Genomic DNA, 23,069 nt, shown 5'->3' with positions numbered 1-23,069 from the left:
TGTTGCGACGGATGAATGCGGGGCTTGAAGAACTGCTCCGAGAGAATCAGTGCGGGTTCAGGAAAAACAGGTCTTGCATAGATCAGATTTATTCGCTCCGTACTATTATTCACAACAGCATTGAGTTTAATCTCCCCCTTTACATAAATTTTGTTGACTTTAAAGCTGCTTTCGATTCACTTAATCGGGAGTTTATCTGGAAAGCTTTCAGTCATTATGGCTTGCCTTGTAAATACATTCGCATAATGCAAGCATTCTTTTGCGGCACCGTCAGCGCTGTCAGACATAATGGCGAGCTCTCTGAGTGGTTTGACGTTACATCTGGTTCTGGGCAGGGGGATATTCAGGGTCCACCTATCTTTAATGTTTGCATCAACCTGCCTGCGCAGCGGGCTGAGGATAACAAAGTGTTGTCACACGGGGCAGTGCTGCAGAGAGCTACCACCAGCTCTGGTCAGGATACAGTCGTCCTGGATACTGAATAAAACAAAAGTTTAATAAAACAAAAGTTAAATTTATTACCAATTATTCAATCAATACATATCATAAATTCTAATATTGGAAACACAATGTAGAATGGATGTCTTAAACTATAATTTTGTTGTCACTAATAATCTATTTACTTTCAAAGTTGAAATTTAGTTAAGTATGAAATGCCACCATGACCACATCATAGTTAGGGTAAAATATAATTCTTAAAAATTTTAAAATTGAGAAGATTGCTCTATGACTTAAAATTTAAAATTTAGCAAAAGATATCTAATTTTTAAATAGTTGGTTACAGTTTATGACAGTACTGGCATGATCAATTTTATTGTGGCTGGTAAAAGGACCCAGTTGCCTGTAAGGGCTTTACCGAACCCCTGGGGACCACAATGTGATAGGATCAGGCCAGATGTTTCTATGTAGAGCAATTTATTTATTTCGGAGCTATGGTTACGTGGTATAGCTGGTGGTCATGTTTAAAGGTCAGTTTATCTTTGTGTGCTAATTATCCATCCAGATGCTTAGTGATGTGAGTAAATCATGCCCTTCTACAATATATAACGTTTAACTATAAATTTGTTTTTACCACAGAAACTGTGGCACTAAGGTCAAGAATTAAAAATTTGTACTCTCATTGATAGTTAAAGCGTTTTTTTTTTTCCCAGCACTACTACACAACAAAAACCTGTCGGCCCACCGAGGAAACTCAGTCGCAGAACAAGGAACCCAATTGTGCTCCTCTATTCTGCGATCGTGTGTATTTACTATAAACTAGCTAAATGCAGTTAGTAAAATTTTCTGGAATCATTAAAGTCGTTTGATTAGTTTATGTGTCAAAGTAATGTCCATGATAATCATATATTTGGATCCCCGGTGGGCAAACACTCGTCCCAAAGGCTAAGGCAAACCTTTCAATGTTTCACCATACGAAGTAAGGAGATTTGAACACATACTCAGCCTACAACTCCACCCATGGGACGAGACGTCGTGAGCCTCAAAATATATAGCATATACCCAGTCAGCAAACACTATACACAACATACATACGATAACAAACAATGTATAATGCCATTACTTCATTTAAGGGGGGGGGCCAATGGATATTTTTTTGTGAAACTTGATTTCGAGATAGCAGTTGACCAACAAACTAGGACCAGTGACCGAACTTCTGAGGGGGTCCCGGACCCCAACCGCCAAACGGTGCCCGCGGGGCAGCCACGCCCATATTTGGTCCAAATTAGGCCCAATTTAGCCAAATACCCTGAACATGCCCAAAACCCAAATTTTAGGTGCTCTACTTGTAGCTAGTGGTCTCCTGAACTCGTATATGAAATTTCATCAAGATTGGACAAAAAATGACTGAGTTATGAGCCAAAAACCATATGCCCATATTTGGGCATACGCACCAAATTTGGTAGATTTCGTCCCATAAATTGGTCAAATATCAATATTTTCCACTGAAACTTACTTTATATGAAAGGTAAGCCTAAACTATATATTCTCTGTAAGTTATAGCTTTATATCTGTTTAAATGTGGATACTAAGGCGAAAAGACCACAAAAAATGAACTAAATTGCCCATATCTTGGTTCGCGATATTCGCGGAATTGATCTCATTAAAATTGTAACAACTCGATCAGTTTTCAAAATTTGTCCATGAAATTTTCGGAATCGACTCGAAATCGCATTTCCACCTTAGTTTGAGAACAAATTTTTGATTAAGGCCTCAAAAAAAATTTGGCGGCCAAATTCTGAATTTCTCCGGGAAAATTTTGGAATTTGGCCGCCAAATTTTTTTGGAGGCCTAAATCAAAAATTTGTTCTCAAACTAAGGTGGAAATGCGATTTCGAGTCGATTCCGAAAATTTCATGGAAAAATTTTGAAAACTGATCGAGTTGTTACAATTTTAATGAGATCAATTCCGCGAATATCGCGAACCAAGATATGGGCAATTTAGTTCATTTTTTGTGGTCTTTTCGCCTTAGTATCCACATTTAAACAGATATAAAGCTATAACTTACAGAGAATATGTAGTTTAGGCTTACCTTTCATATAAAGTAAGTTTCAGTGGAAAATATTGATATTTGACCAATTTATGGGACGAAATCTACCAAATTTGGTGCGTATGCCCAAATATGGGCATATGGTTTTTGGCTCATAACTCAGTCATTTTTTATCCAATCTTGATGAAATTTCATATACGAGTTCAGGAGACCACTAGCTACAAGTAGAGCACCTAAAATTTGGGTTTTGGGCATGTTCAGGGTATTTGGCTAAATTGGGCCTAATTTGGACCAAATATGGGCGTGGCTGCCCCGCGGGCACCGTTTGGCGGTTGGGGTCCGGGACCCCCTCAAAAGTTCGGTCACTGGTCCTAGTTTGTTGGTCAACTGCTATCTCGAAATCAAGTTTCACAAAAAAATATCCATTGGCCCCCCCCCTTAAAAGAAAATATATCTGCTATCTAATTTTTTTAAAAATTGAAGAATAAACCTGAAGAGAGGAGAAGGAGAGAGGGGTTTGACTATGCAGATGATTTGGCTATCATGGACAACACCAAGGACGGTCTCCAGGAGACGACTGATCTTTTATGCAAGTATGCGGCTCAGGCTGGCCTCAGAATCAATGCGAAGAAAACAGAGGTTATGGCCATCGGCAAGAATACATCACAGAGGCCGTATACTGAAGCATCAACGGTGGACATTACAGTAGGAGACACGGCTATCCAGCAAGTCAGCAACTTCACTTACCTTGGGTCGATTATATCAAGTGATGGGACTATTGACCGGGACTTGTCTGCACGGATCCAGAAAGCCTCAGGAGCATTCAATCAGCTCGGTAATATTTGGAAGAATCGCAATATCCAAACTAACACCAAAATACGTATATATGTTGCAGCGGTTCTAACAATATTACTTTATGGAAGCGAAGTCTGGAACACTACTTCAAAGCAACTACATCGCTTCGAAGTTTTTCATCAAAACTGTTTGAGGAGAATCCTTCGAATTAAGTGGTTCCACAGGACGAGCAATGTTCAAGTGTTGGAGCGGGCAAGAATAAACCCGGTTATAACCTACATCAGTGCCAACCGTCTTCGCTGGTTTGGACATGTTTCTAGAATGCCGGACACCAGGCTACCAAAGTATCTACTTGACTGGACACCTGCTCACGGCCGAAGATCACGTGGGCGGCCAAGAAAGAATTGGCGAACCTGTGTCCTAGAAGACGCAGTAACATTCACAGGAGATCCAGACATTGTATTTGATAAGGTCCAAGAGTTGGCAGGAAACCGAAAGCACTGGAGAGAGATGATACGACATAAGCGGCAATTCCTTGGTGCAGGCCACTCGAATGATTGAGGAGACCTTATCAAGTATCAAGTAAGTATAATTTGTAATTTATTTATTAAAAAAACCACGGATAGTTTTAAATTTATTTCTATTTGTCGTATAATCATGAACAATTTAATCCTGTTTTCAAGAATGCGCGGCTTTGGCGGCCAGTTATTGACTTATACATTAAATTAAATTTTAAATATAAATGTGAATATATTAAAATTTAAAACTTTCAAAACGGAGGCTTATAAATATTATTATATTATGATTGTAAAATAAAGGATAAAATTTTAAATTTGTTTCACTAAAAAAAATTTGTTTCACTTGAACCCGCGTAGCATATGATGATGAAAATCTAAATTATATGGCTACAATGAGTATTTTAATAACAATATTAATTCAATCCTATAATGTGTCATGTAATAATATTAAAACCGTTGTATGTATCTATTTAACAAACTTCTAATTATTATAGGCTACAACAGTGGCGTAACGTTGCCTGTTGGCGCCCCCGCCCCCCCCTGCCGAAAAAGCGCCCCCTGTTGGCGCCCCCTCCCCTTTTGGTGCTCCTCCCTAAAATTGAACAAATTAGGTGATTTTAGAGGATACGCCAGTAAAATGTAAAATCTCTAAAAAAGTGTGTATCTAAAGCAAAACACACAGTTTTGCTAGTACTTAACTTAAGTTTTCGAAATTGTCCCACATTCAAACGACAATATCAAGTCAAGATGTTCCCCATAATAATTTTAAAACGATTCCCGATCGAAAACGTTTTGGTAGAAAAAGTTACTCAAGTTACATAAATATCAATGGAATTTGAAAAACAAACAAACAAATTTGAAAAAGGGGGCACCAGTGGCGTAACGTTGCCTGTTGGCGCCCCCTGCCGAAAAAAGCGCCCCCCTGTTGGCGCCCCCTCCCCTTTTGGTGCCCCTCCCTAAAATTGAACAAATTAGGTGATTTTAGAGAATACGCCGGTAAAATCTCTAAAAAAGTGTGTATGTAGAGCAAAACGCGCAGTTTTGCTAGTACTTTAGTTAAGTTTTCGAAATTGTCCCACATTCAAACGACGATTTGGCGCCCCCCTAAGACGGCGCCCCCCTGCACAGCGGGGTCAGCAGGGCCTTTCGTTACGCCACTGGGGGGCACCAAAATTTTAATTGTCTAAATTATCATAATCTGATGAGTCAGTTGTGACTGGTGACACGTATCCTATTGGTGGTCGTCGATAACACTCTATGTAATGCGGTAAAAGTTTTCTGGGTTTCTTTTCCTTTTTCTTAGTTACTCCTGCACTGCTACTTTTGATTGCTGAACTTGTCGAGACAGTGTTCTTATCTTTTACTGATTTTACTTGACTGCAAACTGCACCGTTCCTGATAAAATGATGTTCGTTTGGCGTTTCTCGAGCTTTCTCTCTCAATTCTGCTACCAGTTTTCGATGTTTTACTCTCTGCTCCAGGGTTCGATCAGGTGTCAGATAAACATTTTTGAAAATCGTGCTTTTGAGCTCTTTCGATTTTCTCAAAAGATCTGCCAATGCGGTTCAGTGGCGTAACGTTGCCTGTTGCCCCCCCCCCCCCCCGCTGAAAAAGCGCCTCACTGCTGGCGCCCCCTCCCCTTTTGGCGCCCCTCCCTAAAATTGAACAAATTCTCTAAAAAATTCTCTAAAAACGCGCAGTTTTGCTAGTACCGTAGTTAAGTTTTTCGAAATTGTCCCACATTAAACGACAATTTGGCAACTTCCGTATTTACTCCAGTCCAAGGCGAGATGCACGATCTCTACTGTCATTTAGGTATCATTTACAGCTGAGCGTAAGGGTTAAATTTAAAATATTTAACCTTTTGGTGCTGTATAAAAATAACATTAATTTATTATTATTATTATTATCTGGAAACATTTCTTCTCAAACCTGCTCATAATATTGTATCTTAATATTTTTTCAATCCTAGTCTTCCCTAATTTTTTTACTCGCCAAGCAGAAATTTACAAATATTTATTTATCCTCTTACAAAGAATAAAACAATATACACATAATATAACAATGACCCTATATCGAAATTATATATAAAAATTCAATATAAAAATTCAATGTAAAAATTCAATATAAAAATTCAATATAAAAATTCAATAATAATCTTCAATTGTCTTCCCTAATTGTTTCTACTGGAAAATGCATACACATTAAGGTTTATTTTGTGTATCAAGTCTAATACCCTTTCAGTGTCCTGAACTGTTTTCGTGGTACACCTGTGCATTTCAAGTTGTTGTGCCACTAATATAATATAAAATAAATAAATAAATAAATAAAGTCAATTTTTAATATAATATAAAAAGTTTAAAAAAAATTATTATTAGTCTTTATAGTGGCCTGCACCACACAGTAACTCCTTGTTCCAACGTATGAAACCCCTCTAAATGTACACTGTCTGTTGCTTGTTGATCTGCAGCATCTACAGTGATGTTGTTGACACCTTTAAAGATAGGCGAGAGCTGCACCCTCAAGGTTCCTTTAAGGAGTGCCTCTAAACCTTTGCTTAGGTATCCAATGCAAAGATAGTAGTGTGTTCTAGTTCTTTCTTCTTCCTCAATGCATGACCAAACCACCTTAGTCTAGCTGCTTGTACTAATATATCAACTGGGGCAATTTTTGCTAATTTATGTGGAAGAGTTAAACTTTAATTATCAGGACTTTGGGTTTATAGCTATTTATTATGATATAACTATCCAAGCTTTGATTGTCTTCAAATAAAATGTTTTTTATTAGCTGCAATGGCCAGTACAGAAAAAAAAGGTGTTGATGGGGAGGAGATAGACAATTTCAACGCAATCCAGGATCCCAACACCCTTGCAGCGCTCCAGGAGAAGCTTGGTCAAATGACAATCAAGAAACCCGAGCTGGATGAGTTGGATCTCCCTCCAGCAGTTAGGAAGAGGGTTAATGCCATCAAGAACATTCAACTTGAGACCACTAAGATTGAGGCTGACTTCTTTCAGCAGGTAGCTGGCTGTTTCTTTATCAAAAGTCTGGAAATGATTAAATAGTTATTTCATTAGAATTATAATAGAATTTAATACTCAATTTTTAACAGAATGACGATACTTGTTAATTTAATAAGATACTTGTTCAAGATTCTGAAGACAATTCTATGAGCTGTTAACAGACCCTAATAGCGTTGAACACTCAAAAAGTACACTTTGTGATCATTGCATGTGATAGATGTGGATTCAGGTATAATTGCATAGATTGATCACATGTCAACTTTAAGGTTTAAAATGAAGATGCCGCAACACTGCACTACTCACCAGAATCCACATCTATGAAATTAATAAATTATTGATAAGTTAATGTAATAAGGTCAATTCGTGTACAGTTCAGTAAAATGTAGACTGTAGAGACTGTTCCCTATTTAGAGATGGCAGAATTTGTCCTTATCTAATTAATTGACTCTACTTTACAGGTGCACAGATTAGAAATTGAGTATTCGCTGAAGTACGCGCCTTTATACAAACGCCGAGCAGAAATTGTTTCGGGAGAAGTTGAACCAACTGCAAGCGAGTGCGTTCTGTTTGGGGAGGAGCAAGACAACGAGAAAACAGACAACGAAAAACAGGTGAATTTTCTATAAAATGCATTAAATTTACAATTGTGTTATGTTTCTTTGCAGTTTACACGCATTTACTTTTAGTGTTGATTGTTGAAGTTAGAAAGCTGATGTAGGTACCTAGTTCTCGCCTACGTTATCATCCGTCACCACCTAGCATATAAGTTCCGTTTGTAGGTTTACTGGTCCTATGTTACAAGAGATAATTTATACATATATATGTAATAACAGTAAAGAATTCCTCCCTTGATCCCATAAATACACACTGGTTCAGTGGTCGACTGGTTGAGCTACAAAATTATCTGTAATCGTCTCAACCAGCTGGCGTGTTGCAAATCTGAATTATTTATCATAATATATTATAAAGGGGGGGGTGTCACGTCCGTCTATGTCCGCTTGTCTCATAGAATCCAAAAAGGACAGGACATAGGCGGACATAGGCGGACATAGACGGACATAGGCGGACATAGGCGGACATAGGCGGACATAGACGGACATAGGCGGACATAGGCGGACATTAATGCAAATGGATACCTAAATTGCTAAATAAAATGTTCAATTTTTGCTGTTATAGGGGGATCATGTTTTTTGTCCGTTCGGTACCCTATATTTTCAAAACGGACAAAAAATAGAGCGGACAAAAACGGACAAAAATGGACAAAAACGGACAAAAATGGAAATAACATTTAGATGCTTCCTCCTCCTACTCTTCCTCCTCCTCCCCCTGGGTCTTCCTGATCTTCCTCACTCCTCTTCCTCCTCCCCTCCTCAGTCCTCCTCCTACTCCTCCTCCTCGTCCTCAGTCCTCCTCATCAGTCCTCAACAGTCCTCCTCCTCCCCAGTCCTCCTCCTCCTCCTGAGTCCTCCTCCTGGGTCCTCCTCCTCCTCTTCATCCTCCTCCTCTTCCTCCTCAGTCCTCAGTCCTCCTCCTCATCCTTCTCCTCAGTCCTCCATCCTCCTCCTCAGTCCTCCCCCAGTCCCCCTCCTCCTCCTCCTCCTCTTCCCTCTCAGTCATCCTCCTCAGCCATCCTCCTCAGTCCTCCTCAGTCCTCCTCCTCAGTCCTCCTCCTCCTGGGTCCTCCTCCTCCTCTTCATCCTCCTCCTCTTCCTCCTCGGTCCTCAGTCCTCCTCCTACTGGGTCCTCCTCCTCATCCTTCTCATCAGTCCTCCTCCTCCCCAGTCCTCTCCCAGTCCCCCTCCTTCTCCTCCTCCTATTCAGTCCTCCTCCTCCTCCTCCTTCTCAGTTATCCTCAGTCCTCCTTCTCATTTCTCCTAAGTCCTCCTCCTGAGTCCTCCTCCTGAGTCCTCCTCCTCTTCCTTCTGAGTCCTCCTCCTGAGTCCTCCTCCTCCTCCCTCTCAGTCATCCTCCTCAGTCATCCTCCTCAGCCATCCTCCCCAGCCATCCTCCTCAGCCATCCTCCTCAGTACTCCTCAGTCCTTCTCCTTCTCAGTCATCGTCACTCGTCAGTCCTCCTCCTCAGTCCTCCTCCTCCTCCTGGGTCCTCCTCCTCCTCCTCCTCCTGGGTCCTCCTGGGTCCTCCTGGGTCTTCCTGATCCTCCCCTCCTCAGTCCTCCTCCTACTCTTCCTCCTCGTCCTCAGTCCTCCTCATCAGTCCTCAACAGTTCTCCTCCTCCCCAGTCCTCCTCCTCCTGGGGCCTTTTCCTGGGTCCTCCTCCTGGGTCCTCCTCCTCCTGGGTCCTCTTCCTCCTGGGTCCTCCTTCTCTTCCTCAGTCCTTCTCCTCCTCAGTCCTCTTCCTCCTCTTCCTCCTCCTCCTCCCTCTCAGTCATCCTCCTCAGCCATCCTCCTCAGCCATCCTCCTCAGTCCTCCTCCTTCTCAGTCCTCCTCAGTCCTCCTCCTGAGTCCTCCTCCTCCTCAGTCATCCTCCTCAGTTCTCCTCCTCCTCCTCCTAGGTCCTCCTTCTGGGTCCTCCTCCTCCTCCTCCTCCTGGGTCTTCCTGATCCTTCTCCTCCCTCTCAGTCATCCTCCTCAGTCATCCTCCTCAGCCATCCTCCTCAGCCATCCTTCTCAGCCATCCTCCTCAGTACTCTTCAGTACTCTTCAGTCCTCAAAATGTTTGTCCGCTAATGTCCACCAATGTCCGCTAATGTCCACCAATGTCCATCCAAGTCCGCCAATGTCCGTCCGGGTCCGCCAATGTCCGTCCGAGTCCGCCAATGTCCGTCCGAGTCCGCCAATGTCCGTCCGAGTCCGCCAATGTCCGTCCGTGTCCGCCAATGTCCCAAAAAACACGTCCGTTGTCTCATAGAATCCAAAAAGGACAGGACATAGGCGGACATAGACGGACATGACACCCCCCCCTATAAAGGAGTAGAGGGGGGTAGATATCATTATATATGTTGTGTTGCAAATATGAATAATCCATTACAATCCATAAGTTGTGATTAGGCTCCCACTCCAGGCACAGGTCCTTTAAACAGACACGTCCCGGGCTGTTAAACATTATACACGGGGGTAGATTATAAAGGAGTAGAGGGGGTAGATTCCCTTTATTGTGTAATAGTTAGCCGTTAGCCTAGTGTGTACATTCTGCGCATTCCAATATACCTCCAATGATGGGTCTTGTTGTAACATATTCCTGAGGTTACCTTTACTTTACTATAAAGACACTAAAGAGCATTCAAATTCACATTCTAACATTTCATTCACTATGGTTCAGCGGCAATTTCAACTAATGATTTGAATATTTAATAATTACCTAATGACACAGCTCTCTCATGCCAGTGCTATTGTAGTCAGAATATTGCAATCTTGTAATACACGTGTGCGTGGTAGAGTGTAGGCGAGCCTTTTGTTCAGGTTATAACACTAATAAGTCTGGGTTATGCAATGCCTGTTTGATCAGCCGCTCCACCACAGATTGCATCACGGTTATCATATATTGGGAGTGTGTGACTGTTTAACAAAGGCGTGATCTGTCTTCTCTCTCTCTCTCTCTCTCTCTCTCTCTCTCTCTCTCTCTCTCTCTCTCTCTCTCTCTCTCTCTCTCTCTCTCTCTCTCTCTATCTCTCTCTCTCTCTCTCTCTCTCTCTCTCTCTCTCTCTCTCTCTCTCTCTCTCTCTCTCTCTCTCTCTCTCTCTCTCTCTCTCTCTCTCTCTCTCCCACTCTGACGTGATGTTCAATCTTTAAAATGAACCATCCCATTGAGATGTTGATTTAGGAGCACTACCCAGAGGCAGTATAAGTACACTAAAGCCTTAAAATCGGGGGAGGGTTCACCCTGATTTTTTTGTGAAACTTGGTTTCGAGATAGCAGTTGACCAACAAACTAGGACCGGTGACCGAACTTTTGAGGGGGTCCCGGACCCCAACCGCCAAACGGTGCCCGCGGGGCAGCCACGCCCATATTTGGTCCAAATTAGGCCCAATTTAGCCAAATACCCTCAACATGCCCAAACCCCAGATTTTAGGTGCTCTACTTGTAGCTAGTGGTCCCCTGAACTCGTATATGAATTTTCATCAAGATTGGACAAAAAATGACTGAGTTATGAGCCAAAAACCATATGCCCATATTTGGGCATACGCACCAAATTTGGTCGATTTTGGCCCATAAATTGGTCAAATATCAATATTTTTGAATAAAACCAACTTTATATGGAAGGTAAGCCTATACTACACATTCTCTATGATTATCAGCTCAGTATCTACCTAACTGTGGATTCTGTGTTCAATTAATCGCAAAAAATGAACAAAATCGCCCATATCTCAGTTCGCGATATTTGCGAAACTGATTTCGTTCAAAACAATAGAACTCAATAGGGTTTCAATATTTTTACATGAAATTTTCAGAATCAACGTAGAATCGCATTTCGACCTTAAGTTTTAATATGGAATTTTGAGTTAGGCCTTTAAAAAAATTTGGCGGCCAAATTCTGAAATTTGCCGGGCATTTTTCAGAATTTGGCCGCCAAATTTTTTTAAAGGCCTAACTCAAAATTCCATATTAAAACTTAAGGTCGAAATGCGATTCTACGTTGATTCTGAAAATTTCATGTAAAAATATTGAAACCCTATTGAGTTCTATTGTTTTGAACGAAATCAGTTTCGCAAATATCGCGAACTGAGATATGGGCGATTTTGTTCATTTTTTGCGATTAATTGAACACAGAATCCACAGTTAGGTAGATACTGAGCTGATAATCATAGAGAATGTGTAGTATAGGCTTGCCTTCCATATAAAGTTGGTTTCATTCAAAAATATTGATATTTGACCAATTTATGGGCCAAAATCGACCAAATTTGGTGCGTATGCCCAAATATGGGCATATGGTTTTTGGCTCATAACTCAGTCATTTTTTGTCCAATCTTGATGAAAATTCATATACGAGTTCAGGGGACCACTAGCTACAAGTAGAGCACCTAAAATCTGGGGTTTGGGCATGTTGAGGGTATTTGGCTAAATTGGGCCTAATTTGGACCAAATATGGGCGTGGCTGCCCCGCGGGCACCGTTTGGCGGTTGGGGTCCGAGACCCCCTCAAAAGTTCGGTCACCGGTCCTAGTTTGTTGGTCAACTGCTATCTCGAAACCAAGTTTCACAAAAAAATCAGGGTGAACCCTCCCCCTTATTAATTACAATCAATGTAGAAATATACACACATGTAGAAATATAATAACACTATTACTATAATTCAAATATATCTTATCTCTTTACATAAATTTAGGACAGTGACACTGGGTCTGAAAGAATGCACACAGATATTTTATCAGCTAAATGTCATTGAAGTTAGCATTGTAAAAAAGTTCGAAGATAGTCACATTTCGTTTTGAGGTAAAGTTTTGTTGCTCGTCGCTATTAACGTGTGATCTGCCAAATTATTTAATTTTCTAATGATACAAAATTTGAATCCTTCCAGTTCATGTCATTCGTCTCAAGTGCTTGTGCAGTAAAGCAGTAAGCAAATGCTTGTTGACTGCAGACTTGAATGAATTTAAGAATTTGTCTTGTAGGCAAGTCGATTAAAACTGGTGTACACAGTTGTTTGGATGAAACACTGCTAGTAATCTGCCTAACACACAATATTAAGCTACGCTAATAACCTGATCCTGGGTTAATACGGGTAAAATTAGTGCAGACAATATAATAATATTATATGTAAGGCTCTCTCGATCCCTGGATCTATGAACTGGATCTCTAAAAGTCTAAACTGGATCTCTAAACTGGATCTCTAATCAAGGCTCCCCAATTGACCAATTATCTTATACCCTCTACAATAGTAGTAGTTACATTTTGTTACGTGTCGATAATCCGTGCTTTTCAACTAAATACAAGTACAAGTAACGTCCGCTAAAAGTCCGCTAACGGTAACAGCGGTAAGACATGAAGAAAGTCAAAGTAACATCAGATATTATTCAGTCAGATATCAGTTCATCTCCTCTTTCTGCTTCAACTCAGCCAAGAGCTTCTACCTATTTGAATTATGCATTCATTTCTGAGGGAAAATGTACTTCCTGTCTTGATACTAATGCTGAAAACAAATCACTATGTTGTCACGAGTGTAATAGACCGTACCATGCTGTATGTTTGAATGACCAAGGTGGTAAAAAGGAGGGCCAAGACATTATCTGCCCCTCTAGATTCTACAAGTCCTTTATTAAGGCTGCTAATAAAGAGGGTGTGTATGCTAATCGGGCTGGTAATTTTGTGTTTCTTTGTGACGAGTGTAAGGTGGAAAAAGGAAAGATAAAGAGATTTAGCAGAATACCTATCCGGGATAGGTATTCTCTTTTGGATGATAGGATTGATGCAGTGAATAAATCTTTGTTGTTTGAATTGAAAGAGTTAGAAAATATGCTAATATCTCCTCTGAACAATAGTATAGCTACACATCAGTCTTCTTCGATCCCTGACTCTAACGAGGAGGATAATGCTTGGAATGATAAGCAGAGAACAGAAAATCTGACTGAAGAGGTTTCAGTACATAAGGACCAACTGGGTAAACTTATCAGCGCTGAAAAAATAGAAAAGATATGCGTAGAAAATGGTGTCACAGTAAACAAAACTTTTCACATGCAGAAATCTAATACTACTGGAATGGTTCTTAATTCTCAACTTGATGTTGATGTTCTGACTGCTAAACTTAAGGGTGCTCAGCATAAAGTTGTGAAAGTGTCAACTAGAGTACCAACTGTCCACATTGTGGGATTGTCAAAAGAGTTAAATGTCAAAAGAATTAATAATGCTGCGGAGGAATTGAAATCTAGGATTTTGAAACAGAATCCTAGTACATCAACGCTGTTTGAATGTGCTTCCACTTCTTGTGATGATAAACTGATTTTGGCTGTTAATCCTCTCAAAAACAGCAATGCAAGCTTTAAAGTAAGTAATGTTATAAGATCCATTCTTGCTAATCAAGGAAGGTGTTTATTGGATATCAGTCTATGATAGTATCTTTTTTCTTCGGTGTTTCAAGTGTCAGGGCATTACAGCACTACAGCAGGGACTGTGATAACAATCAAGTCTGGTTTTTGCTCTGGTAATCATTCAACAAATTCTTGCGGAAACTTGATCAAGATTTCAAGTGTTGTAACTGTGTCAAAGCTAAGAACACACTTGCTCTCTGACATTTCTACTCGATGTGATAATATTATCTTGACCGGAGATCTTAGATTATATTCTTTGATAGTAACAACAGGGCCAGCATCTGATACTCTCAAAATACTCAAATCATTTATGGTCTTCTTTCGCTGTAAAATCTTCCAACACAGATTGGTGGCGTATGTCTGGACCATGACCAGTTATTCACTTTCTTACTTATCATCCATCTTTATTGTGTGTTGACAATAGCGACACACTAATATACAAATCACATGTACATTTCGGGGATGTTTAGATTAAACACGCTGGGTATAAATTTCATCTTAATAGTGGTATTTTTAAACTTCAATTTATTTATATTATTAAATATCTCAGGAGAACGATAATGACTCAGATAAAGGAATACCTGGGTTCTGGCTCACTATCTTCAAGAACACGGAAATACTTGCCGAGATGACGCAGCCGCATGACGAACCCATTTTAGAAGCACTGCGGGACATCAACGTCTCCTTCCCTGAGAATGGCATGGGCTTCGTCCTGGAGTTCGTGTTCACGGAGAACGAGTATTTTGAAGATAGCGTGTTGACTAAAACATATCACATGAAGTCGGAGCCTGATGAGATGGACCCTGTTGCGTTTGATGGGCCCGAGATTATTGGATCTACTGGCTGTAATATCAACTGGAAGAAAGGTTTGTGCTAGGGCCTAGGTTAGGTAGAGTTTCCGGGACACAGATTATAATTATTGTGCTGAAGAAATGACCTGAATAGTTTCTTTAACTAGCAACTGGCTTTTAATTAGCAGAAAAGTTCAACATGTTTGAGAAAGTTTATTTTCAGTTAGCTTGTGAAAGTCATATAAATATATCGTACGGTACATGAGTACAACATATTCAATATTCATATTTATTTAAGTTTGAACACACACCAGACTTTAACATAGCTTTTAATGTGTATTTTACCAGGTAAGAATGTAACTCAGAAAGTAGTTAAGAAGAAACAGAGGATGAAAGGAAAGGGTCAGACCCGTATCATTCAGAAAACGATAAAAGAAGACAGTTTCTTCAACTTCTTCTTTCCTCCCTCGATGCCAGAAGATGAAGAAAGTGTGGACGAAGAGTTGGAAGCCCTCCTCACGACTGATTTCGAGGTTAGAGCAGACTTTAAGGAGATGATTTTATTGTAACGGTGTGCGTGTGAATTATTATATTTTATTCAACTGACGATTTGTTAAAACCTTTGTTGAATGATGTGTCCACTAAATGTTCAATCGGGGGATTAGGGATAACCTTAGAGAATTGTTAGGAAGCCTTTGTCTTACTCCGGTAATATTCTGAAAATATAACTCAATATAATGTTACACAAAGAAAACGGCACAAATCTTATGCTTTATTTATACTTTTCAACAATTCAATTCATAACGGTATATAGTTTAATAATAACGCGGGCTTTACATCTCACCGGGTTGGAAGCCACTGATGTACACGGTTACAGAGCTAGTGTTATAATGTAGAGAGAATTCAACTTTAGCATGACAGGCTGACTTGATTAATTAGTTAAAATCTAGTTACCTTTATGTCATGAGAGAGAATTGGACCGTTCACTTTGTCACGACTCACGAGATATCTTATTATATATAGAGCTGAAGTCTGAATACGATTTACACATGCATTTTGATCCAGGATATTATATAATCTAATTTATAGTGTCTGAAATGGTTCTCAAATCCTGGCTCGGTCTCACCACTCGAGTTAATAAACTTTCTCATAAATTGCCCTTCATCAAACCTGTTTATATCCAGATTGGCCAGTACATCAGAGAAAGAATCATCCCCAAAGCTATCTGGTACTTTACGAACGAAGTTACCGACATTGAAAGTGATTTAGATGATGGGGAAAGTGATGAAGACTATAGTGACACCAGCGATTATGTGAGTTAAACATACCATTAATTAGATTATTTATTTATTAATCAATGTGTTGAAAATACATTTAATACCCTTGTATTTGCAGTCAAAATTCAAATCTAATTAGTAACAAAATTGCAATCTTTGGAAAACATACCACGATCATCTTGTACGATCGTACAATGTACAAGGCTTAAAGCTTCTTGTGAACGTAGAGTGAAAATAACCCAGGTCATACAGTTGGGTGTAGATATGTCCAACTGAATACTGTTAACTGTTGAGTTCCTCTCCAATTTGTGAGGTATTTGATGTGGCTCCCCTTTCGGTATCCCAGAGGTGGACCGTCTATAATTATAAGCAGATGTGCCCGCTTACTTGTGTGATTTAGCATCAAGTTTTGACTGCACGCCTTTCCCACGCACGGTGCAAGTTTCCTAAAACGGGACTCACCCGCTAATGCTCACCCTGATTATATAGGCCAGGGTTTTCTAAGCTAATCCTAGAATCGAGTAGAGCTGCTCGATTTATGGTTTTATGTTCTAAGTTGCACCAGATCTGAGGCTGATTCGTTTGTCACCGAAAGGGATATCAGTATTAAATCTTAGTACTGTAGCTAGCAATAATCTTTACTGAAAATTATACATCGCTGAATATTGCTGATAAGATTAGAAGTGAAGGAAGTACTACTTTCGTTACATTTTTAACGGTCACATTGTATAAAATGTTTCAATGAGTATAAGTAGCAAGCATTTCGACAAGTTGAATTCTCATAATGAGTTACGAGATGTAGCAGTAAACCGTCTCGACAGGATAGAGCACATATTTTATGTTAAACGATTTTAGCCACAACTTGACTGGTGAAACCATTATAACCATTATAAAACCAGTATAACACCCGAATAAGGGTCCCTAAACTCTTACCCCGGCCTAAACTTTCAGAAACATGATGAACCCCATTCCTAAACACTGGTTACTATCATTTCTTTAGCGTGATCTAATAAAATGTTATCTCATTCGTTTCTCAATTTTAAGGACGAAGAATGCGAGAATAACGAAAACATCGTGGCTAACGAAACCGTGACGGATGTACAGAAGGAGGAGTGCAAGCAGCAATAACCTCACAACACCTTTCTTTTCTACATTACCCGTTTCAATTCCGCTAAAACTGCATTATATTTTTACGATTTCTTTTTTAATGTAATTTATTTGAGTGTTTTGAAACTGACGCTTTGTTCACACCATAAAAATCCTGGAACGATTTTCTTTAAAACCTTTTAAGTCAATCGGCTGAAATGGAAGCTCATAGTGAGACCTTTATTTGATTCAGTTTTTAATACAAATATTGTTCTATAATTATGAGATTATTGTTCGTTCGGATGGTGAACACTTCGTATCTTTCCACAGACCCGCGCGGCTTTGCAAACCCGCGAAAGTGCCGAACCGTTTTGCTTTGTGACAAAACGACCTCTTACAAGCTATGAAAGTTAATAACGTCAACACTATTCACGCGTGTGCTGAGCCGCGCAATGTCGCAACTTACCAAAATAAACCGCCTAGACAGTTTCAACCGAGTGCGCATGACCGGTTATCTTAGAATATGTTCGATTAGAAGTCTTCTTCATTAAATATTGCAGATAACGTACCAATAGTGACAGGCGGCCATTTTCTGTCGAGATTTAATGATCACTGATGGATGAAGAGATGTATCGGATATTATTCTTAGTTAGAAGATAAATGTGTTACGTAAGCTTACTGATGTGAGAGTAAAGTAAAGAATTAATATTAAGTCATGAGTGTAATACGTAACTCTGCCTGTACAGCTCTTTGGTTACATAGCAAACTGTCTCTATGTGGAATGAATTGATGCATCAGTTATGATACAGAGGTGGAAAGTTTCCAACGGATTACGCTAGTGTAATTTTGACACAATAGCTATATGTAAAAATGATTACGGAGGGGGAAGGGGGTTAAAAATTGACCTAAAAAGGATTACGTAATATGTGGACGACCCCTAAGGTCAGCCAATGAAAATAAATTTAAAATCAATCCAAACATTACCGGACCACTTGAAAACGTGTATACGGTAAAAATACGTTAAGTAAAGTATGTTCAGAGTTTAGTATTTGATAATACACTCTCACTGCCGTCATATTTGATATTATCACACTTTCGAGCCAAATTTGGCAGGAAAGCAGAATTGATATTACATGCCGCGATGGGGAGCACTGGCTCTCACCCGGGGGCATGAAATATCAATTAGTTGCTGAGAGAGAGCCCGATATTCCCATAGGAACAAGGAGCCCACTCTCAACAACTGTTCTACTACTGTGAGGTACTGATTTAGATAAAGATTTAAATCAACAACCTGAAGTAGTCTATGACCGTTAATGCAATGATCAGATAAACTTTCCAGGATAAGGAAAAATTTATATTTATACCTGGTTTTGAAAATATTTCCTTGTGTTTGAGATGCGTTAAGCGAAATACATTTTTTTGTTGTTAAACTTTTTCAAGCTGTTCCCTTTTTATTGCACTTCATAGTTCAAAGCCTAATTAGGCTTCGGATGATGAAACAAAGTAAAAACTCCCTGGCTTGTACGAGCTTTAAGTGACTTAAAGGTCACTGAAAACGAGATCAAAGTTTACAAGCAGACTTGAAAGTTGCACAAAGTTTTGGTACTTGTCAGCGATACAATCAATCAGGCTCATTAATTTCCTTAAACGCTTACTTGAAATTAAAAAGGAAGTGTCAGAACAAACTACAGTCACCCTCACAAAAAGTAGTAAACACTAAACGATGTTTGATCAATTCGAAGGAAGAAAACACACAAAACAAAGCCAGATTTCAGCCATTTCAGACCTCAATTTTAACCCCCTCTGATCACTTCTTTGAGCCATATTCCATATAGAAATTGTGCAGAAATTATACTTGGCTTTTCCAAACCGGTTTCGCCTAGATTAGCTTGCGAAATTCGTGGCTGATCTATAAACAGACTGATAAAGAGACTTATAGATTCTGTACAATAAAGAGCGAAAATTCTATCCCAGGACCAGTTTTAACTGAATTTTAGTTAGTGCAAATAAGTGCAATAAAAACATCCTATAAAATTTATTATCTATATAAATATATCAAGGGACGAATGACGTAACTTAATCAGCTAATCTGGTTATAAGTTAGTCTGGGCACTGGGGCAAACAGGTCCGATGATTAATGTGCTGCCATTCTTTAGACCAATTCAATATTGGTAACAGTGAACTACCTGGCCATGACCAGGGTGGTTATAGGCTGGTGGAGTACTGCGTTCTAAAATGTTGAAGAGATACATTTGAATATTACAAATGTTCTGATCATTTCCAGTTCAGATAATTTCTAGCTCGAAGCAGATAATGGCAAATAATGGCAAGTAAAGATGAATACTGACTAAGAACTAAGCAGAATACTCGATAAAATTCCAAGTCAACGATTACAAGTTGCATTGATTAAATCATTCTGAAATAACAGACAATCAAGAATCAAGACGGACGATATAATTGTTGATGTAAATCAGGGTGTGTAGTGTATAATGTGGACTGATAAATAGACACTAGTTATGACCCCACAGCTCTATTCAAATACAAGAACTAGGAAATACTTTCACCTTATCGCAGATAGTGATACAGATTATACGATAAGGACTGTGATGTATAATCAACACTTAAAAGGATGTTCTATACATTATACTGCATCTACACTCTACAGTTTTAATGACCTTAAAAATATCTAATAGAAATAAAGTATTAGAATCACCTCACATCGATTGATTTGCAGGATGTAATAACGTATCAAACGCGCTCGCGGCGGAACATTCTAGACGCCAATAAGTCCAAGTCCCATGCTCAATAAATATATTAATATTCAATGCACTACGTACCACTTATCAGTAGAAAGCAAATTGCGCGGCATACAGCATTCACTGTGTCATAAATGTGATGAGCACGTGAGATCTTAATTGTACGTATTGTATCTTCGATATCTGAAATACTAACTCATCGAGAGCTATATATAGCTTGAACATTATAAACATAAATAAGTTCGACATGTCTAGTTTGCTTTGGTGAGATTTATAACTAACGTTTGATCAAATTCTGCTTTCCCGGCCAAATTAGGCTCCAAATAATGGCAAATTATGGCAAGTAAAGATGAATACTGACTAAGAACTAAGCAGAATACTCGATAAAATTCTGAGTCAACGATTACAAGTTGCATTGATTAAATCATTCTGAAATAACAGACAGTCAAGAATCAAAACGGACTATAAAATTTTGGATGTGAATTAGGGCGTGTGGTGTATAATGTGGACTGATAGATTATAGACACTAATTATAGCTCCACAACTCTATTTAAATACAAGAACTAGGAAATACTTTCACCTTATCGCAGATACACATTTATGATAAGGACTCTGATGTATTTAATCAACACTTGAACGGATGTTCTATACATTGTATATTTTCGGTAATAATGATCAAGTATAAAATAACCTCACACCGATTAATATGCAGGATATAATTTGTGATTAATAAGACGTGCCGATCGTGGCGGAATATTCTAGACGCCAATAAGTACAAGTCCCATGCTCAATAAATATATTAATATTCAATGCACTACGTACCACTTATCAGTAGAAAGCAAATTGCGCGGCATACAGCATTCACTGTGTCATAAATGTGATGAGCACGTGAGATCTTAATTGTACGTATTGTATCTTCGATATCTGAAATACTAACTCATCGAGAGCTATATATGATATAGCTTGAACATTACAAACATAAATAAGTTCGACATGTCTAGTTTGCTTTGGTGAGATTTATAACTAACGTTTGATCAAATTCTGCTTTCCCGGCCAAATTTGGCTCCAAAGAAAGTGTGATAAAACATTAATCACATGCCTTCTCATGCGATATCAACATTTTCAAAACTCGGCAAGCCTCGTGATTGAAAATGTCGATATAACCCTCGGCAAGCCTCGGGAAATATCGAAACTTTCGCTAACTCGGCAAGCCTCGTGGGCGAAAGTTTTGATATCGCATGAGAAGGCATGTGATAAATGTATAATATTCAATGCACTACGTACCACTTATCAGTAGAAAGCAAATTGCGCGGCATACAGCATTCACTGTGTCATAAATGTGATGAGCACGTGAGATCTTAATTGTACGTATTGTATCTTCGATATCTGAAATACTAACTCATCGAGAGCTATATATGATATAGCTTGAACATTACAAACATAAATAAGTTCGACATGTCTAGTTTGCTTTGGTGAGATTTATAACTAACGTTTGATCAAATTCTGCTTTCCCGGCCAAATTTGGCTCCAAAGAAAGTGTGATAAAACATTAATCACATGCCTTCTCATGCGATATCAACATTTTCAAAACTCGGCAAGCCTCGTGATTGAAAATGTCGATATAACCCTCGGCAAGCCTCGGGAAATATCGAAACTTTCGCTAACTCGGCAAGCCTCGTGGGCGAAAGTTTTGATATCGCATGAGAAGGCATGTGATAAATGTATAATACACTCTCACTGCCGTTTTAAATTTGTTAGCTCTCGTTATCGCACTGCTTATCTCTTGATAATTGCACCGCTACTGCGCTGCTAGCTTGTTGTGCTGATCTTTACGATGGCAGATTTGGACTTGGAAAGTATCAATTACATGTGGAATGAGATGTTCACCTGGAGCAAAGAGACTCTGAAGAAATTTGGCAAGCCGTACGGAAAGTTAAAGGACATTGCGGACGCTAAGAACTTCAACAGACTGAATAAGCCGGAGGTTGTCGATGTGTGTGGTCGATCTTTTGAGTATACGAACTATCTTATGGAGACCGTTGAAGCGTATAAGAATGTGTTGACCAGACTTCAGGGTCAGTTAATTGAGAAGCAAGAGCAGGTTATCAGTGTTCAGGCCGAGCTATCAGCTTGCAAGACTGAGCAACTTGAAGCGATGAAGAAAACTGTGTCAAGTTCAGTTGCTGATTCAGTGAAAGCGGAGTTCCAATCTTACAGCTCTATCGTTCAAAGTTTTCCAGCACAGTCTCCAGTAATCAGCCCAGAAGCATTGACGTCTGTAGTCAAGACTATTGTTGCAGAGGAGGACCGCAGCAGGAACCTTCTTATCTTCGGTCTGCCTGAGGAAAAAGAAGAGAAGCTCGAATCTCAAGTCAGTGAAGTTCTGGAAACTATTGGCATAAAGCCAAAAGTAGAGGCTCAGAGAATAGGAAAAAAGAAAACGGTTGACTCAACGCGACCAGTTAAAGTTATTACCTCAAACTCGCTCATCGTTGATCAGATTCTGAGGAATGCCAGGAACCTGCGGCAGAGTGAGAAGTTTAAGACAGTTTTCTTGAGCCCTGATCGGTCTGTAGAACAGAGGAAGCTCCGGAAAGATCTGGTACAGGACATGAAGAAGCGGGCACTTGCAGAACCGACCAAAAAGTTTTACATAAAGAACGGGCAAATTTATTTGTTATTGTGCCGATGAGAGCAACGGTTGACAAATTTTTTTGAGTGTGTGTTTCGTGTGCTGTTTTGATATGTTTTGGACCATGTTTGTGAGGGACATATTGGTAGCTGTAGTTATTTTCTAAACAAGACTGAATAGTCTTCAGGCTTTAGCTGAGCTTTAATTTCCGACGCAGTTTTGTTGAGCCACTAGTCCATGATGGGGAATATAAACAATATATTTAACTCTTAACGGTCATAGCTACTTTAAATTTCAGGAATCATACAGATTTTAAAGTACGCTGGTACGATTTTTATCTTATTAAATTGCTGTTCAATATCTATTTTAGTAAACATTAACTGGGGTAGTAAAACCCAGTTCCCAATCAATCAAATCAGTAAAGTATGTTCAGAGTTCCTATTTGAGTAGAAATACTGTGAGCCCTCTGTAATTTCAATTTGAAGTCTCAACCGCCTAGACTAAATTGTTGCATTATAGTAGGTATCCGTATATAAACTACAAATTTAGAAGCAGTGATGTAACTTTGTATGTTGCCCCCCCCCTCTAATTCTATTGTTGCCCCTCTCTTCCCGGTCCTAAAGTAGAAAGGTAAAATTGAACTAATAATAAATGGGCTGTATCTTCGGTTGTGATGGAGATAGCCTTTGGTATTCAATTCATTTGATAAACGAAATA

The 23,069-nt window shown here is 39.3% G+C and overlaps 1 protein-coding gene across 3 annotated transcripts in view; it reads left to right on the top strand.

The window, feature by feature from the left end:
- LOC134813480 (nucleosome assembly protein 1-like 1) overlaps window positions 1-17,274 on the top strand; it is a 62,892-nt gene extending 45,618 nt beyond the window's left edge. The window contains exons 2-7 of one of the 3 annotated variants that reach the window (XM_063821278.1): window positions 6,590-6,822; window positions 7,284-7,436; window positions 14,361-14,676; window positions 14,950-15,134; window positions 15,786-15,914; window positions 16,923-17,274. In XM_063821278.1, the coding sequence (XP_063677348.1) occupies window positions 6,595-6,822; window positions 7,284-7,436; window positions 14,361-14,676; window positions 14,950-15,134; window positions 15,786-15,914; window positions 16,923-17,006 (1,095 nt within the window). In that variant the 5' untranslated portion in view covers window positions 6,590-6,594 and the 3' untranslated portion in view covers window positions 17,007-17,274. Of the gene's footprint in view, window positions 1-6,570; window positions 6,823-7,283; window positions 7,437-14,360; window positions 14,677-14,949; window positions 15,135-15,785; window positions 15,915-16,922 lie in introns of those variants that run through there. The other 2 variants (XM_063821277.1, XM_063821276.1) reach the window with 2 other exon arrangements.
- The last annotated feature ends 5,795 nt before the right edge of the window (window positions 17,275-23,069 follow it).

The sequence above is a fragment of the Bolinopsis microptera genome, chromosome 3, assembly GCF_026151205.1.
Source record: "Bolinopsis microptera isolate Bmic1 chromosome 3, MBARI_Bmic_1.0, whole genome shotgun sequence".
Lineage (NCBI taxonomy): Eukaryota > Metazoa > Ctenophora > Tentaculata > Lobata > Bolinopsidae > Bolinopsis > Bolinopsis microptera.
The sequence above is the reverse complement of the archived record's forward strand: the minus strand, read 5'-3'. Positions and strand labels throughout refer to the sequence as shown.